This window comes from Panulirus ornatus, chromosome 8, assembly GCF_036320965.1.
Source record: "Panulirus ornatus isolate Po-2019 chromosome 8, ASM3632096v1, whole genome shotgun sequence".
Taxonomy (NCBI): Eukaryota; Metazoa; Arthropoda; class Malacostraca; order Decapoda; family Palinuridae; genus Panulirus; species Panulirus ornatus.
This window is the reverse complement of record NC_092231.1, coordinates 3451029-3472143: the sequence shown is the minus strand read 5'-3', so window position 1 is coordinate 3472143 and position 21115 is coordinate 3451029. Positions and strand designations below refer to the sequence as shown.

The 21115-nt window shown below is 38.2% G+C and overlaps 1 protein-coding gene across 1 annotated transcript; it reads left to right on the top strand.

The window, feature by feature from the left end:
• Positions 1–2502: 2502 nt before the first annotated feature.
• Positions 2503–12590, top strand: LOC139749672 (molt-inhibiting hormone-like). The gene is made up of 4 exons (XM_071663837.1): positions 2503–2590; positions 10301–10614; positions 10851–10976; positions 11212–12590. Exons 1-3 carry the CDS (start codon positions 2576–2578, stop codon positions 10948–10950), a joined length of 429 nt encoding a protein of 142 aa, XP_071519938.1. The 5' UTR covers positions 2503–2575; the 3' UTR covers positions 10951–10976; positions 11212–12590.
• The last annotated feature ends 8525 nt before the right edge of the window (positions 12591–21115 follow it).

Genomic DNA, 21115 nt, shown 5'->3' with positions numbered 1-21115 from the left:
TAGCCTTTTCGTTTTTTACAACCAGTCTATAAAACGTTATACTTACCCATATCAAAATCCATTTGCAACTAAGGGGTCCTTGTGGCACTCCACTTCTTACGCCAAACCATTTTGAGACTTGATCATTAATCACTACTCTTTGTTCACGGCCAGTTAACCAATTTCCCATCCAATTTCCTATCCAATGAAGTAAAACCCTATCAATGCCATGTGACTTTATTGCGTTAGAACCTTTGATGCGAAACCTCATCGGAAGCTTTTAGAAAGTCTAAATATATAACATTACCTGTTCTGCTCCCGTCATACATGTTGATTATATCAGACCATAAATCAAGCTGATTTGTCAGACGTGGACGTTTCGTCGAAAACCATGCTGAGAATCGTATATTAAGTGCTGGTCCTCTAAATAGTCTGTAATTCAATCTCGAATGATGGTTGTTATCATTTTTCAAATCAAGGACGTTAAGCTAACAGGATGATAATCACGTCACCATTATTCATACCAAGACCGTCACGAAGCAAACCAACCTCGCTTCTTATCACGTCCCAATACCTGCAGTCTCTCTCTCTGTAATTCCCAATCCCATAAAACCCTGTACACTCGATCAAGTTTCTGTGTCACTCTGGACGACAAAACAAGCCAGGATATATATATATATATATATATATATATATATATATATATATATATATATATATATATATATATATATATATTATATATTATATATATATATATATATATATATATATATATATATATATATATATATATATTCCTATGAGTCCACGGGGAATATATATATATATATATATATATATATATATATATATATATATATATATATATATATATATATTCATTTTTTTAATATTTATTATACTTTGTCGCTGTCTCCCGCGTCAGCGAGGTAGCGCAAGGAAACGGAAAGAATGGCCCAACCCATCCACATACACATGTATACACATACATGTCCACACACGCACATATACATATCTATACATCTCAACTAATACATACATATGCACACACAGACATATACATATATATACACATGTACATAATTCATACTGTCTGCCCTTATTCACTCCCGTCGCCACCCCGCCACATGAAATGACAACCCCCTCCCCCGCATGCGCGCGAGGTAGCGCTAGGAAAAGAACAAAGGCCACATTCGTTCACACTCAGTCTTCTAGCTGTCATGTATAATGCTATCTGCTGGCTATGTGAGCCTGTTGGGAAATGACCGGTGTAGACCCCATTGCTCACCAACGTGAGACGAAGGGTATTCGAGTACATAGTATTCGAATAGTCATTTCTTATTAGGGGCGACTATAGCCTAGCGGTAGCGCTCCCGCCTGTTGCACAGGGGTACCGGGTTCGATCCTGGCTGTTGGAGGTTTGTAATATATATATATATAATTCTTTTTTAATTATTGATCGCCGTTTCCCGTGTTCGCCAGGTAGAGCCAAGAAAAGACGAGGGAAAGGCCGCATCCGTTCACATCCATTCTCTACATATCACGTGTAATGCACCGAAACCACAGCTCCCTATCCACATCCAGGCCCCGTCCCCTTCATACGATGTTACAGGTAAATCGAGACCCTGGCTTTAGTGTTAGGTATACCTGACGTGAAGGAAAGCTGTGAACCTTCAATTATCACTGAAACACGATTGACCGGATCCTTTAAATGCTGTCAACATGAACATCTAAAGACGATCCATTTGGTCTTTAATATGCAATTAAGTGTTCTTTAAATATTCATAGAATCCTATTCGTGATTAAAGCTATTTCTAAAGCAAAGCTAATTCAAAAGATCCTTAACGTAAGAGTAAATCGACGCCTTAAAGAAAATTCATAAATTTTTTCACTGTAATTGAAGGATTTCTTAAATATAAAGAAATATTGCTCCTTCGGTAACACTACAGACAGACGTCATAGTTCAGGATCCTCAACGTTCACAGAACATCTTGTTATGTGAACATATCCTGATATCTCTTACGTTACGCTTCCTCTTCAAGTACCTTACTCTCTACCCATACTTTTCTATCCTAAAGGTACAAATAGCTGTAAGGAAGCCTCGCTCGCCCTGTATTACAAAACCATATCTTTCCTGGCACACAGAAGTGATACGTGATAAAAGCATTTCAACGAAGATTAGTTTTATTGCCGGGAAATGATTTCTTAGTTCGAGATTTCCACGGATTTCCAAGAGTTGTTACGTCATGATTATTCACCGCCTTATCAGCTAGCTACCTGGTCGTATATTCTCGAAGTCCAGCAAGATTAATTTTAGCGATCAGTGTATAACTGAATGTCACATCAATTTGAGAATATCTTACTTGGAACTTCATGTGCCTCAAATGAATGGAGATGGGTGAGGCTGTCCTCTCCGAGAACAGGGAAACAAAAAACAAAACAAAAAAAAAAAGATACGATGACGAAGTCGGCTGGTCCAGCGTAGCACCTTCATATAACACGAGGATTAGCTCTCCTGCATCAGTCGAGCCGCGGCAGCCAGCAAGGAGAGACGTTCAGCACTTTGCTCCTCCACCGACAGCCAGCCCCCAACATGTTGTATAGTGCGGTAAGTGATTTGTGCCTTCCCATAATTTACGGTGACTGACACGTAATAATAACCGATTGTGTGTAGTGACCGACGATACCAGTGTGCGTTTAAGGTACGCAATACTTCCTTTATATTTCAAAAACAGTGCTAAATCAGAATAAAGATGACGGTAGCGTCGTTTCGCTGTCCGCAAATAATCTGCAATGGGAAACAGAAAAAGTTTTAAGGATGGAGATTCCAGCGAAGGCTCTTTGTTGATTTGAAGACCTTTACCAAGTGTATATCAAGTACGAGTCTAATTGTTTCATCAACGTGCACATCAAGAGAGTTCAACTGTTAAAACGGCAGTGTTCAAGCTTGTTCTGGACATTTTACGGGAACAGAGCTTTGCGAGCGACTCGGGGAACTTTATATTCCAACAACTTACATAACACGGATTACAAGCACTGTAACTATGAACTGTCAGTGACTTCTCGTCGTAGTAATCAGTGTTGGCTGGTCCCTTGCAGACCACGGACAGATCTGCAATTATGGACACGTAAAAGCAGTCTGCGCCTCACTTCAGTTTAAAGTTTGCATATAATTCAATGATTCAAAAGACTTTATATAGTATATTATATATAGAGAGAGAAGAGGAAATTTCTTATCACACTGTTACAGCGATGAATGATTCACTGCCAGCCAGTCATGTTCGAAGGTGGTGTCAGGGAGTTTACCATGACCTCTTGCTGGACGAGTGTGTTGGCGGGTCTCTACCCCGCGTCAGTGCCACCGAAAGCGCCAACTCGGGAACACTGATATGGCATAAGTAGAACATTGACGATTATTTTGTTTTTCTTAGTTTATAGATGTCCTATTTATTTCATGAATCGTTTTCAAGCTTGCAGTTTCATGGGTAATCTTCTTTAAATGCTTCATTTACGGTAAAGAAAATACAGTGTATCCAGATAGTACAGTCTCTAACATTGTGCTTTTTGTTTTCTTAGTTTATAATGCCCTGTTTATGTGATGAATCGTTTTCAAGCTACCAGTTCCATGGTAAGTGTACTTTAAATGCTTTATTTACGCTAAAAATGATTCAATACTCATTTAGTACGGTCCCTAACCTAATCCTCACCCAAAGGATGGATCAGGCTTTATTGAGGCAAGAAGTCTATAACTAGGCTTTATCGCGAAAAAAAGATCAATGACTAGGCTTTATCGCGGCAAAAAAGATCTATGGCAACTTCACCGCGGCAAAAACATAGATAACTAGGCTTTATCGCGGCAAAAAAGATCTGTAGCAGCTTCACCCCGGCAAAAACATAGATAACTAGGCTTTATCACGGCAATAAAATACGTAACTGAGCATTATCGCGACAAATAGGTCTTTTATCGCAAGCAAAAATATCTCATTTTTAACTCGTTATAACGGCAAGAGAATTAACACCTTTGTGACGTAATTCGGGGAGAGATAAGTGTACTTCCTACCCGCCTCCCGCATACGACGACAATACCACACAATCTTTTTCAAGATAAAAATCTTTGTGTAATAAGCCGGAAAGAGAGATTTGTATGGAGAAAGTGTGGGACAGGATCGACAGAACTGCCCTTTTGGAAGGTGTCCAGAAAACATGGCGAGGGAGGAACGATACTAAGGAATGATGTCTGGAGTTAATAACAGATGGCATTACTGGAGTAATGCCATCTCAGTAATAATTGAATCTTCTGTTATTAAATACACAAAGAATTATAATCTTAATATCAGTGAAGGTCTATCCAAATTGGATAACTTTATTGTAGATATAATTTGTAAACAATTCACCTTCTTGCCCACATATTAAGTTTATGATAAGCTCGTTGTCTGTCTTGGACAATCGCATGTTTACCAAATGGCGTCCTAGCTACGTCTCTTCGTTGTATATCAACTGACTTATATTTCTAACTTGTGTTTCCCCTGAGGATGTGATTGTTACACGAAAAAGCACTTGGGAACTTATCGTGTTTCAGTTTCCCCGTGGACTTATAGGAATATAACTGATTACGCACAAAATTGTGATCCTTTCCATATATATATATATATTCTTTCTTTCTTTTACACTATTCGCCATTTCCCGCGTTAGCGAGGTAGCGTTAAGAACAGAGGACTGGGCCTTTGTGGAATATCCTCACCTGACCCCCCTCTGTTCCCTCTTTTGGAAAATTAAAAAGAAAAAAAAAAAAGACGAGAGGGAGGATTTCCAGCCTCCCGCTCCCTCCCCTTTTAGTCGCCTTCTACGACACGCAGGGAATACGTGGGAAGTATTCTTAATCCCCTATCCCCAGGGATAATATATATATATATATATATATATTTTTTTTTTTTTTTTTTTTTATACTTAACACTTACAAAAGTAAACGGTTTAAAGACATACATAAAAATTACAATTTTTAAAAAGAAATAATTATAAAATAACCTACACAAGTCGTTTTCAATACAAATTAAAGAAATCTTTTATTTAAGAATAAAAACTTACTTATTTAAGTAAGAAATACAAATTTCAATACAAATTAAAGAAATCTTTTATTTAAGAATACAAACTTACAAACTGAAGATATTTTGTAAATTCTGTGCAAGACATATTCAAAACACTAAATCATACAATATGTGTCTAGCTACAGTATTATGATTAAAATTCAAAATAAATTGGGAATGTCTCAATTTACATTTACCCTCAGACTCACTGAGTCTTTCAGTTCTTATTTTTCTTGGCTGTTCGTAGTTCTGCTTTCTTCCTTGTTGCCTGCCCCTTTACCAACTACAGACACAGTCTCCTTTTTTGCTTTTGAAACTGTTCTTGTATTTCCTTTTCCAAGTTTTCAGTAATCTCCAGTAATATATATATATATATATATATATATATATATATATATATATATATATATATATATATATATATATACATATATATATATATATATATATATATATATATATATATATATATATATATATATATATATATATATGCCATTTCCCGCGTTAGCGAGGTAGCGTCAAGAACAAGGACTAAGCCTTAAGAGGGAAAATCTTTACCTGACCCCCCTTTTCTCTGTTCTAGCCCCCCGCTTCCACCCCTTTTAGTCGCCTTTACGACACACACGGAATACATGGGAAGTATTCTTTTTCCCCTATCCCCAGGGATAATATATATATATATATATATATATATATATATATATATATATATGTGTGTGTGTGTGTGTGTGTGTGTGTGTGCGCGCGCGCGCCACTTAACAACACATGTAAACCACAGAGGAAAAACAAATTTAAGTTGGAGGGGATGCATGTGCGACGTGGAGCGCGCGGAGCGGTGGTGTGTGTGCACAGGGCGACTGCAACAAGATTGATTGTGAAGCCTTAGTGACGTTCAGCAGCTGTGGCATGGCGCCGCTCCTACTCAGGGAGCTGGCTGGAAAGGGTTGCTATCTGTTATGTATTCTCCGCTAGTGTATCTTTCTACCTACTCCTGGTGTACGAAACAAGTACATGTCTGTAAAGAAGGCCAGATAATAGTTTCTTGAGGAATTCGTGTGGTTGGCCAGAAGGGGAAAAAAGTGTACCAAAAATCGAAAGTGAAAACTGAAAGCAACTTCTTGTCTGCACTCACTCCTTAAGACGTCTCATTTTCTTGTTTCATTACCTCGTCACACTGTCCCTGACCCTGTTGTTGCTCATGCCCAGACGACGACTGGCTGGCTCCGTTACTGCAATCTTTTTTATATACACGACATACAACACAAAAATATTTTAAATAATTTAGAAAAAACGCAGCACATACGGCTTCCATGATGGATGACACTCAACGCCTGAATGACCCACTCTTGAATGGTAACGTGGGCGATCCGTGTTGGGCAGTATCACACGGGGTCAGGGAATGTGCTTGATATCCAGTTTCATGATACAAAATGTCAGAGACAGTAAGTAATGCATGTAATTGAGGATAATAGTCTATGCTGGACTTGCGTGGTTAAAACGAACGAGTTGCACGTTACTGATTACATGTTATAAATCTTTCTGGACTGAGGGGATAGTGACGGCATGAGTGTTTTTTTTTCTGAAAAGTAAAAAGGAAAAATTCCTTTAACAAAGAATCATGAATACTGTTTAATACGTAAATTATTCAGTATTCAGCCCAATGATTCGGTATCTAAATCTTTTTTTTTTTTTTTTTTTTTTATACTTTGTCGCTGTCTCCCGCGTTTGCGAGGTAGCGCAAGGAAACAGACGAAAGAAATGGCCCAACCCCCCCCATACACATGTACATACACACGTCCACACACGCAAATATACATACCTACACAGCTTTCCATGGTTTACCCCAGACGCTTCACATGCCTTGATTCAATCCACTGACAGCACGTCAACCCCTGTATACCACATCGCTCCAATTCACTCTATTCCTTGCCCTCCTTTCACCCTCCTGCATGTTCAGGCCCCGATCACACAAAATCCTTTTCACTCCATCTTTCCACCTCCAATTTGGTCTCCCTCTTCTCCTCGTTCCCTCCACCTCCGACACATATATCCTCTTGGTCAATCTTTCCTCACTCATTCTCTCCATGTGCCCAAACCATTTCAAAACACCCTCTTCTGCTCTCTCAACCACGCTCTTTTTATTTCCACACATCTCTCTTACCCTTACGTTACTTACTCGATCAAACCACCTCACACCACACATTGTCCTCAAACATCTCATTTCCAGCACATCCATCCTCCTACGCACAACTCTATCCATAGCCCACGCCTCGCAACCATACAACATTGTTGGAACTACTATTCCTTCAAACATACCCATTTTTGCTTTCCGGGATAATGTTCTCGACTTCCACACATTTTTCAAGGCTCCCAAAATTTTCGCCCCCTCCCCCACCCTATGATCCACTTCCGCTTCCATGGTTCCATCCGCTGACAGATCCACTCCCAGATATCTAAAACACTTCACTTCCTCCAGCCTCTCACCATTCAAACTCACCTCCCAATTGACTTGACCCTCAACCCTACTGTACCTAATAACCTTGCTCTTATTGACATTTACTCTTAACTTTCTTCTTCCACACACTTTACCAAACTCCGTCACCAGCTTCTGCAGTTTCTCACATGAATCCGCCACCAGCGCTGTATCATCAGCGAACAACAACTGACTCACTTCCCAAGCTCTCTCATCCCCAACAGACTTCATACTTGCCCCTCTTTCCAAAACTCTTGCATTTACCTCCCTAACAACCCCATCCATAAACAAATTAAACAACCATGGAGACATCACACACCCCTGCCGCAAACCTACATTCACTGAGAACCAATCACTTTCCTCTCTTCCTACACGTACACATGCCTTACATCCTCGATAAAAACTTTTCACTGCTTCTAACAACTTTCCTCCCACACCATATATTCTTAATACCTTCCACAGAGCATCTCTATCAACTCTATCATATGCCTTCTCCAGATCCATAAATGCTACATACAAATCCATTTGCTTTTCTAAGTATTTCTCACATACATTCTTCAAAGCAAACACCTGATCCACACATCCTCTACCACTTCTGAAACCACACTGCTCTTCCCCAATCTGATGCTCTGTACATGCCTTCACCCTCTCAATCAATACCCTCCCATATAATTTACCAGGAATACTCAACAAACTTATACCTCTAAATCTAAAACATTTAAAAATATTTTGGGTGTAATGGTGATTGAGAGAGATGAACTTACAGTTAACTGTAGTTTTGATTTAAGATGCAACTTGCGATCACTTCCACTTCTATTACGAACATACAAAGCATTGCCTGAACAGCGTAATAAAACAATTTTAAGTGAGAACAAGACTTAATAGTGCAGCAGTAATGATCGTCTTTATCACCGGAGACAGCAATTCACTCTAAATTCAAACATACAAATAAAGTCTATCAAAACTAGTTGACCGTAGCGAACCAGCTGACGTGAGGTGAATCAGCTGTGTCGTAAACCATCTGGATGGGTGGCGAACGTCAGGATAAATTTTTTCAATTTATTCCACCATGGCAGCTTCCTGTTTACGGCGGACAAGTTTTCAAATCACTTTCAACGTTCCCTCTTATCATTAGTATTATTATATTATCATTATTATTATTATTATCATTATTATTATTATTATCATTATAATTATTATCATTATCATCATTATTACCACCCTTAAAATTCTGACTCTGTTTATAGGTGTTATATTTATTCATTCGTCAAACTATAGCAACCTTGTTTTCATAATTCCAGAAATAATATCAGCAGATCTGTTTAGATCAACGATGTAACCAAAATGGAAATTCTGAATTATTCTTTAAATTCACTTGTGTGTCACAACAAATAAGTCAGGGAAGCTTAGCCTCAATTTTTGAACTAGGAAAGTTGCCACGCCTTGCTGGGACGAAGCGGACTGGAAATTCTTCTTAGCTGGTTTTATGAATTAACATTCATGGTGATGGTGGGTTACCGGGCAGGTACTGGGGTTTCCCGCGCGCACTCCACAGGTAATAGGCTGCTATATCCGTCATTTTCCTGTAGCATCATCACCATTGCAAGCGCCCTCTTGTGGATAGAAATTTTTACTTATTTTTCAATCTTCCTTTTTCTTTGATAGACATCTTTATTGATTTATTTTTCATCTTTCCTGATTTGTTTTTCATCAATCATTTACATTTGATAGAAAATTTAATGAATTACTTTTCATTTTTCATTGACATTTGATAGAAATTTCTTATTTGTTTTTCGTTATTCATTACAACTAAGTTTCGAAGAGGCTTGTCATGTGTAATCGTCACGCTGTCTAGTTCCATCAGCGGTAACCATGCCCAGGAAACGACTTCTCTGAGGTCGAGCATCTTTAGGAGCATCTCTGTGTGATGTCATCCATTTTCAAACAAAAAAAAAAATCATTTTTCTACGAGGGTAAGCATTTCCGCCTGCTCAAAGAGAGAGAGAGAGAGTCTGGGGTTGGTATTCTTAGGAAAGAGCTTGGGAGAGCCAGTCAGTTCCGCAGGGATATTTCACATATAAACCATCTGGAGTTAACAACTACCACACGTCCCATACGGATTTTTCCGCTTTCATTTTCCACCGATTTTTTAAGACAAAAAAAAAAAAAAAATGTTTTATTCGCTATGTTCCATCCTGCAATGTAGGAGGTGAGGGTCTCTCTCTTTTACTCTCTCAGCAACGTTCTTCTCATGGCAGGAAGAGAACCATTATTTCGTTGGATATTTTTACCCTGATGATCCCAAGCAATTGTCGGTGAGACAAAAACGGAAAAGACATCCGGAGTTACAGACACCACCCAGTTACGCTCCCAAAATAGACATCCTCCACACCCTAAGCCTAATGCTTTCCTGGAAAGGTGGTTGTGAGTGATAGAGGCATTAGTTGTCGGGTGTGTCGGCAGCAACCTAGTCCTCATTCAGACAATATTGTTCCTCCTTTTCTATGAATCCATTACTGCCCCCTTAACCAGGGGTGGATTACTACTTGTGATCCACCCTGTTTGTGTGTCTGGCGCGATCATTCTGAGGAAGCTCGACTATTTTTTTTTTTTTTTTTTGGAGGGGGGAACTATATCTTTGGTGGGAATATCCTGTTCATCCTAATGAAGCATGTCTTTCTGTGGGAGACGGTAGTCTATATACAGTACCATCCCATACCCCACTGCTGTATACTGAAAATACCCTTGGTCGTTATAGGTAATGCCTGTGATGATGGTGACCCTCGTCCTTCTGACGTCGTTATGCAGAATTCATGCCCAGTCACCAGCTGGCGCTCAGCACCTGTCCCCCCAGACCTCCTTAGTGGAACCGTTTTCCTCCAGTACCGCCACCCAGGAACACAGCACACGAGATGGAGACTCTGACCTGTTGTACCACAGCATCACCAAGAGAGCCGTGTTCGACACAGCCTGCAAGGGCCTCTACGACCGCAAAATATGGGCCAAGCTGAACCGTGCGTGTGAGGACTGTCAAAACGTTTTCCGGACACCTGGCTTAGGTTTGGACTGCAGGTAAATAACATTTATAATATCTAATTCACACTAAATGATTTTCGTTATACATGCTAGTCAAATTAATGACAATTTAGAATTAATCACCCAAACCCATACTAAATTAATGACAATTTAATAACTTCAATCTCACGCCCCTTTCTTTTTTCAATACCTATCGTAAAAATCATGTTTCTTTTTTAATAAGTATCGTAAAAATCATTTTTAGGTATAACATTACTTTTCCTAATCAACAGAAAGGGATGCTTCGCGACTCCTGTCTTCTCCATGTGCGTACGGGAACTCTTGTTGCCCCTAAAGGAGTACAAGGCCCTGGCTCACTTACTACGAGGCTAATTGATTAGACCTTTGAGAATATTGTGGTAAGTATATAGTACATAATCTTCTGGTGTTTATCTTGCACGATGGTTGATAACGGCATTAACACTAAAAACACCATGATATATATATATATATATATATATATATATATATATATATATATATATATTGTTTTCATGCCACCAAGTTATATTATAAAGTGGTAGAAGACGAGAAACTAGCAAAATTTCATGTAAACTTTGACATTCAATTTTCTTTTTTTTTTTTTCTATTTAGGTCGCGTGTGTGTGTGAGGAATCCAATTTATATCACGAATGTATCGAACATCCGCACTGACGGACGACGCCGAGCGTGTGTGGAGGGGTCGGACACCGCCATAATGGAGCCCACAGTTGCATAGTCACAGAACATCCCATGAAAGTGGGGTCACATGACGTCAACAGGTGGACGGTCAGTTTGGGAAACTGCTGGCAATGGCGTTACCCAAGTGCAAAAAAAGACGGAAATGTGTGAAATTGTGGTAATTTATTGGTTGAACCGCAGTGATGTTGCATGTTCGTTCCATATATATATATATATATATATATATATATATATATATATATATATATATATATATATATATATATATATATATATATGTATATATATATATATATATATATATATATATATATATATATATATATATATATATATATATATATATGATTTTCCAAAAGAGGGAACAGAGAAGGGGGCCAGGTGAGGATATTCCCTTGAAGGTCCAGTCCTCTGTTCTTAACGCTACCTCGCTAACGCGGGAAATGGCGAATAGTTTGAAAGAAATATATATATATATATATATATATATATATATATATATATATATATATATATATATATAAAATGTCAGCAGTTACTGAGCACTTGCCTAGTCATCTAAGTTTATATTTGGTCTATATTTTTGTAAATATTTATATGAATTTATATTGTAGATACTGTTCATGAAGTTTCGTTTATTATTTCCCGTTGTTTTACTGTAAACAATCTGTGATATTATACGACGACTTAGTCTTCGTGGCTGTGTTATGATACGTTACTGATAATCATCTTTCATTATTTTTTTTTCCTTTACGAGAGATCGGTGGGTGAAATTCATTATCATGATATTATAGGCTTCAACGTAGATCTTCACTAATGTGGTACTTTCTTAATATGGTTCCTAGTACATTCCTGAATGGATTTACCACAAGAAATATCTAAGAACATCAACAACTTGCATTAACTATACATCTCTCCTTGTGGGAAGTTATCATTAGTCATTCCATGGGTCTAGTGAGTCTTTGGTATTCTTTTATAAAGCTCACTTAGCTGTGCATTAATTGTTCATACAATCTTTTCGTTATAAATGTAAGAATCTCTGACTTCCGTTTTATGTATCACTTCAGCTGGATTCTGATTTCTGTACGAAAGCTTTAAAGTTGCAGTGTGTCTGAGAGGACTCACAACTATTTATTTATCATAATTTTTATAAATGTTATGTTGAAGATTTCTGGAATATCGTTACCTAATGATTCCAAAAATATTTATTATAAAAAACAATGTGTTTCAAATGCTGTATATTAGTATAACTGTACATCAGTTAATATCTGTAAATTAAAATTCATTGGGTGTCACCTGTTTTATTATCATAAGATAATTTACTGTTTACGTGTTTAGGGTTTTTGTTTAACCCATCAACTTTTATGTCACAAAAAGGTCATATATGCAGTAAATGGCCTTAAAATGGTAAGATTAATTTGAACTTCCGGAGAAGGTGTTCTAAATTTTTCGTTTGATGGTTAAAAATTGATATTCGCCGTCTTAATTACCCTGCCAGTCGACAGGCCCAAAGCCCTTACGATCAACCAACCATTTCTTTTATCTTATAAGTACTGAAGATATTGCCTTAGAGAACATCGAGCAGTCAACGACCATTACGTCCACAGCATACATAACGTTTTTTGATGAGACCGAGAATTCTGCCTCGTGATATCATCTTCCTTAACTTTATGTTGTAACTGGTACTGTAAGTTCCTTTATCATTTGGTGTGGTAACTCGGACTGTACCTTTTATCATATAGTATGGTTCCTTTATCATCTGGTGTGGTAACTCGGACTGTACCTTTTATCATATAGTATGGTACCTCTTATCATGGTGTTATACACTTCGCATTATACCTCTTATCATAATGTACGTTACACCTTATCATACCTCTTATCAAATACAGTGATATCTTGTTTTATACCTTTTATTACAAGGTGTGGTACCTCCTATGGCACCTATTTGCTGGTATGGTACTTGGTATCACAAGCTGTGCTATATATATATGGTGGGGCCCCTCGAATTATACCCATTACATACAAAGGGATAAAATTCAAATTCAAACAGCAACAGACCACTGGATCCTTTCGAGGCTGTTTGTGATAGCGGGTTATCAGAAATTCATTGATTATTGTGGTAAAAGTTAGATGGTATACAGATAATTTAAAGAGACTAACCTGCAAATTGTCAATGTGACTTAAGGAAGCGTAATATTTATCAAGTCTATTCTTAGATGTGCGTACAGTACTGCATTAACCACTCGAACTGACAAATAGTCCGATATGTCACCAATCCTCTTAGAATATCGGTGCTACACTGGCAAATTTCCATTCATCTGGAACTTTCCCCATAGTATGTGACTCACTGAAGAAGGCAGTCATTTTTCGCCTCTCTCATTGTCCTAAATTGAAACTCATCTGGGACTGCTGTTTTACTTGTTTACTGCTGATAGCATGTCTTCAGCTTTTATGTCAATTTGTTGAAGAATGTTTTCCTCACTTATCAACACGAACGTTCTCCGTTCTTACATTTTCTTCTTTACCTCGTATTATTTCCTTTATCATATGCTGTAAAGACTACTTTGAAATTCTCAACCGTTCGTTGACGTGAATCTCAATGCTAGAAAGGTTGGTCAAAAAGGCAAAAACAGATGAAGGAAGAGAATTCCACAGCCTCGCTGAACACGGAATTGAGGTAAGGGAATAGTCAACCAATTTGGTGTTATGCTACTACTACTACTACTACTACTACTAATAATAATAATAATAATAATAATAATAATAATGATATTTAAAAGCTTTCCTCTAAGGTTGAGAGAAAACTGCAGCTCCCATCCCAACCTCAGGGAATAACCACAAACCGCAGGACCCGCGCGTCCCTGACCACAAACACGAAAACTACATCCGAGAAATTTCGCCCGCTCCTAGAGGTCGCCAATTCGTGCGTGTTGGATATCATTTTCTGCAGACAAACTAGGGTAGATGGGAGGGCACAAATGTGTGAGTTTTAATTACCTTTATGACTGCGTGAGACGTATAATATTCGTATACAGTGCATTTCCACACACGTGTACTTACTACAGGAAAACCTTTCGTTACATGAAATTTGCTTACTTTCATGTAAAACTAGTTTCTCTCTCTCTCTCTCTCTCTCTCTCTCTCTCTCTCTCTCTCTCTCTCTCTCTCTCTCTCTCTTTTCCAAAAGAAGGAACAGAGAAGAGGTCCAGGTGAGGATATTCCCTCAAAGGCCCAGTCTTCTGTTCTTAACGCTACCTCGCTATCGCGGGAAATAGCGAATAGTATGAAAAAAAAAAAAATATATAAATTCCCATGAGTCCACGGGGAAAATGGAACACGATAAGTTCCCAAGTGCACTTTCGTGTAATAATCACATCATCAGGGGAGACACAAGAGAGACATATAACAGTCACTTGATATACATCGAAGAGACGAAGCTAGGACCTAGCTTCGTCTCTTCGATGTATATCAACTGACTGTTATATGCCTCTCTTGTGTCTCCCCTGATGATGTGATTATTACACGAAAGTGCACTTGGGAACTTTTCGTGTTCATTTTCCCCGTGGACTCATAGGAATATCTTGATCACGCGCAAAATTGTGATCCTTTCCAATATATATATATATATATATATATATATATATATATATATATAATCCCTGGAGATAGGGGAGAAAGAATACTTCCCACGTATTCCCTGCGTGTCGTAGAAGGCGACTAAAAGGGAAGGGAGTGGGGGGGCTGGAAATCCTCCCCTCTCGTTTTTTTTTTATTATTATTTTCCAAAAGAAGGGACAGAGAAGGGGGCCAGGTGAGGATATTCCCTCAAAGGTCCAGTCCTCTGTTCTTAAAGCAACCTCGCTAATGCGGGAGATGGCGAATAGTATGAAAGAAAAAAAAAATTTATATATATATATATATATATATATATATATATATATATATATATATATATATATATATATATTGTCACGACCCCAACCGCCGTCGACTACGGTGGGTCTCGACCCATTAACGTATTAGCCCAGCCTTATGTTCTAACATAACTTTCACTCGTTAAACTAGGCTAAGTAGACGCAGCTACCTCTAGGTAAAAGTCGAGATTGACATCTCTCAACACCAGACCCAACGTTATACTTATCACAAGATGGACGTTATGGCGGAATAGTCACCGAAATTAATTCTAATCAAATCTGAAATTTATATATACTGCTCTCTTTCCTTCTATAGATAATGCCTATATCCTTATCCTTCGATATAACAATCAATCAAGGACATATGACAATAGGGGCAAATACAACCGGACTATAGAGAAACAAGAGAGAGCGAAACCCTGACGTAGATAATATGTTGATTGGTGGACCGTGTTCCCTCGGAGGTCACGCGTGGTGGTGAGGACGTTAGGGGTCTACGGTTGGGGAGGGGTGGAGGGTTGCCTGAGGTCTCCGAACCAGGGAAAGTCCGGTAGAGGTAGAGAGTGGGATCATTTGGGGTGCGGTAGAGAATAACTGCTGTGATGACACTTCGATAGGTAACAGTAAAGAGTGTGCAACCGGACTCGTCAGAGATGAAAAGTCATGGGATCTTTTACAGATAAAGAGAAACAAAATGGCCTTTAAGGGCATTAAATTTTCCCCATTCCCTTCTGCCCATTGGGAAGTCCTTTTCGGGAAAGACCCTTTTAGTACACTATATGGAAATATTATCATGAACCTTTGTCACAATTAATATCTTCCTCAGTCCCGTCTGCCCCATGGGAAATCGTGTTCGGGAAATAACCTTAAGTGCAATATAAAGAAAGATAATCTTGAGCCTTTGTAACATTTGATATACTTCTCCCCCAGAATATCCTCTCTCTTCTATCATTAACATGTATAATTTGCCCTCTTATAATTATATGTAAGCTACCAGCGAATCATTTACATTATCCCCTTACTATCATACCAATTCTAAACATCTACCCTCTTGACTACGTTCCAATACTGATTACCGTTGGAGAACAAAGTTAAACAACAATGACCCTGATGACCAAACCTGTTTATCATTACGGACGTGCGCACCTCTCACAATGACAATTACTATAATTCATATACATATGTAAATAATTATGTTAGGATTTATCATACAAGAAACTCCTGCTAATCAACATATTCAGCCAGTATTAGGTCGTTATATTTACCTTATGACTCAGCTTTACGTCTCAGCAACGAGGAAACAATTGACGACATGCACTTACCTTTATAGGATCACCATTCAATCGTTTTTCTACTACAGCTTAAATTGTTGATGTGACAAAACGGTCTCCGTGCACTAAGGAAATTGGCGTTCTTCTCTTTAACCTTCATATTATCACGATAAATTTGCTGGCTTACAAAATCAAAAATTTCTCCAAATGAATAACACTTGTCAGTGTACTTCATGTTCGTGGTAAATTCATTTCATTTTCAGATCTACAAGTGGTAAATTCATTTCATTTTCAAATCCACAAAGCATCACCAACACTCAAGGAAACACTGGCACTAATCACTTCAGAGTATACACTATCAGTTGTCTATATTTGAAGGAGGAAGAGTAGAGAAGTAGCATTACATACAACGGTAACAAGGGCCATCGTACTCTTCATGCTGCCGACACTCATCCATCGCTGATATCCAGTTTCATTTGTGTAAATAGTACCAGACGAACATATAGAAAGTACCAAATAGGCACAAAAGGTACCATATTAAAGAAATTTGAAATTTCATTTTGACTAATACGTTGTTAACTTTGTTATACAAATATTGCGACCACCACAAGTTATTTTGAATAAACACACCGGGTGACATTTGTAAGAAATACCTCGTCAGCTACTGACCAATTCTTAACTCTGTGCGACAGAATTCCAGAGATGGACTTATTTACACGATTTTAGACCAACTTTTATAAAGTTACTCGTCAAAACTTACACAAACTCTCCATGACTATAATATGGAGTGTGTCATGCTCACACTACCCAGTCAGGAGTGCGTGTTGATATTCCATGAGTGAAGTGCGTATTAAGCATGTGATAAAGACTGAGGTATTAGATATTACTTGTATTACATACATTGGTAAGTGCTTATCATACATACAGTATTGAATAGTGAGTAGAAATCCAAGGGCGGGGGGGGGGCTCAAATTTTGCATGACAGTTGACAATTCCGTTACTGAAGATTATTAAACCGACCACAAAACAAGCTGAACACGGAAAATCAGAAAAGCTGAAAAAAGAATAGATTTATAAATCGCAAACTAATACCACGCCTTATGAAATGATTTTAGTTATGAAAATCTGCATTATAGAATTGCCAGAAGCTTATTAAGAGAATATAACAAACTGCAGTGATATAGAAAAGGTTATATCTAGTGGATTTGTAAAAAACATACTGATGATGGAAAAGAAAACTTAGATTCAACATGCTCTGGGAAATGTGAATTATAGGGAGATTCAAAGACTTGAAACGATAGAAGTCTGAGCAAACGGAAGGATAAATGGAAGTGGTTTGAGCAGTCACCCATTTCGGGATAGGCTGTATCAATGAAAAATTTCAAAATCGAGGAAGATTTTGGCTTTTAGACAAAAGTGAGTTTTGAAACACTCCTTGAATATATAAAGAAGGTTGTCTTGTTTATTTCCAAGGATAGTAGCAATTTTTTGGACGATACAATAAGAAATTAAGAGGTTGATGGGATTAACATGAAGTGCATCAAGAGAAAAAGGAATATATAAGCGTTCGCCCACACCACACAACCTTCACAAAGGTTTGAACTTGTCTCTTGGTTGTTATGTCTTTTTGTTGATCGAGTGTTTTCCGTGCCGAAAAACTTATTGATATCAGAATTGTCAAATCATTTCAGTTATGTGTTATACCACCATGTCACGTAACCTTCCAACGTTGGCAAACGCTTATTACTGGTACAGTCTTTACTGCCAACAAATCCATACATCTTGAAGAAAGTAATAGAACTGGTAATACTTTTATTTGTCTCTGAGGTATTCTGCAATTATTTTCAGATGTTCTCCATATTTATGTATATCTAAAAGCAATTTCGAGCAGATTACATTACACAGCTCACCCACAGTGAAGTTCTAGCCACAGACGGATCACTGTTGATCATTGTCATGACTAATCATGAGTCACCATACCTCATCAATTCTTTCACTTAATCAAAGGGAAGGAACCAAGTCTAATATTACTCTGTAGTGATGCGAAGTAGTTTTCCGTGACACGTAGATTTTAACAAAGTGAATCTTTGCTGTTGCCTATAGCGTATGAAATGGTTTAGTATGTGTCTGGTTTACTTAGATATTTACTTTCATGCTTGGAAGGCTGGAACATCATTTGGTCGAACTCGCTGGAGTCGTAATATCATCATGCTCAAGGATCCTACCGTTGTGCTCAAGGATCCTACCGTTGTGCTCAAGGATCCTACCGTTGTGCTCAAGGATCGAACTGTTGTACTCAAGAATCATACCGTTCTTTTCAAGGATCTTACCGTTGTATTCAAGAATCATACCGTTCTTTTCAAGGATCGCACCGTTGTGCTCAAGGATCTTAACGTCATTTTCTAGGATCGCACCGTTTTCCTTACGGTATGAACCGTTCTACCCAAGGATCATAGCGTCGTGCCCAAGGATTGTACCGTCGGGGTCTAGGATCACACACCGTTGTGCTCAGGAGTCCTACTGTCATGCTCAACAATCGTACCGTCATGCTCAAGTATCATCGTACCGTTGCGCTGAATAGGTTAAACATATACCCCGCATCCTCGTCTCCTCGAACCCAGGTTGCGAAAGCGAGGACGAAGAAAGTGAGGCATCTGTGAATAACCATGACACGAATTCTGTACCATTGTAACACCTTTTCTGTGGGTTAAATCGAGGTCAGCGTAGCCTTAATCCATATCAGGATAAAAAGTAATGTATAGATAACCGGGCACCTTTTAAGTGCATTTACCTTTCCCACAGGAGTTGGACGCGCACACACACACCGGATATATATATATATATATATATATATATATATATATATATATATATATATATATATATATATATATATATATGTGTGTGTGTGTGTGTGTGTGTGTGTGTATATGTGTTGTACCACACTGGAGGGCGTTGCTCGACCCCGCAGGAGAAACTCCACCCCAGGCGAGGTTGTATCACCGGAATACGACTTCGTCGAACTCACATTCTAAAGGATAGTACTTTTACTGCTAATGTTTGTAGTGAAGCCTTGAAGTTGCAGGTACCTATGGAGAATGTATGATAACCACATTGGAGAAATGAACAAGTGGGCGAGGAACACAAGGAAGCTAGATGTGCTTGGAATTTAGAAAAGAAGGGGAGAAATGGTGCCGACATTTGGATACTTTTGCACTTGTCAGTTTGGTTGGACATGAATTTGCTGACACTGTAGCAAAACTTGGATGTGAGATGAACGAGATAGATTTTCACGTACCTTGAAATTGAGTAACTGAATAAAACAAACGGAAATTTAGAGAAGCGTGGGAAACGAGAGGATGATGAAGAAAAGAAATATATAGATTTACGATATGATATATATATATATATATATATATATATATATATATATATATATATATAGTGTAGGACACCATACATATGGGACGAATAGGCTAATGGACGTTATTGTGGCTAGATTATGACTACCTATATATATTATATATATATATATATTCTTTCAAACTATTCGCCATTTTCCGCGTTAGCAAGGTAGCGTTAAGAACAGAGGAGTGGGCCTCTGAGGGAATATCCTCACCTGGCCCCCTTCTCTGTTCCTTCTTTTGGAAAATTAAAAAAAAAAAAAGAGGATTTCCAGCCCCCCGCACCCTCCCCTTTTAGTCGCCTTCTACGACACGCAGGAAAATACGTGGGAAGTATTCTTTCTCCCCTATCCCCAGGGATAATATATATATATATAATATATATATATATATATATATATATATATGTATATATATATATATATATATATATATATAAATTCATTGACGTCTGTTCCTTCTGGGAACTCCCATCAAGAGGGTGGACACGGCAAGTCCACTTATCCCTGCCCTTACATACCTCCCACACATGCAACGATCCACACATTCATTCTTCCACTATTTCCCTCCCTCCAGTTCTCTTCCACCCTACTTGTCCATGCCACAGGTGTCCTTCCTTCCGCACCCAACCCCTTTAATAGAACTGTCACTCTCCTTGTAAACTCCCAGTCTTGCATTCTTTACACACCTCAAAGTGTTACGTTTCGCCCACTCTAGCACTCAACAATTTATCCCGCTCTAACACTCTAACACAACAATTTATTCGCCATTTCCCATGTTTGCGAGGTAGCATTAAGAACAGGGGACTGAGCTTTAGAGGGAATATCCTCACTTGGCCCCCTTCTCTGTTCCTTCTTTTGGAAAATTTTAATCAGAAACGAGAGGGGAGGATTTCCAGCCCCTTACTCCCTTCCCTTTTAGTCGCCTTCTACGACACGCAGGGAATTCGTGGGAAGTACTTTCTCCCCTATCCCCAGGGATATATATATATATATATATATATATATATATATATATATATATATATATATATATATATATATATGAATGTGAAATTGCAAATTAGTGGGAGTTCAGATGATTTAACATGTAATTTTTCATACATGCAGCACATGACGGAGACAATCCGCCACATCACACATGTGTGTGTGTGTGTGTGTGTACACTGGAGACACGTAAAGTTGTTGTTCAATTACAACTCTAATTTCAGATTTTGATTTAGTGATAG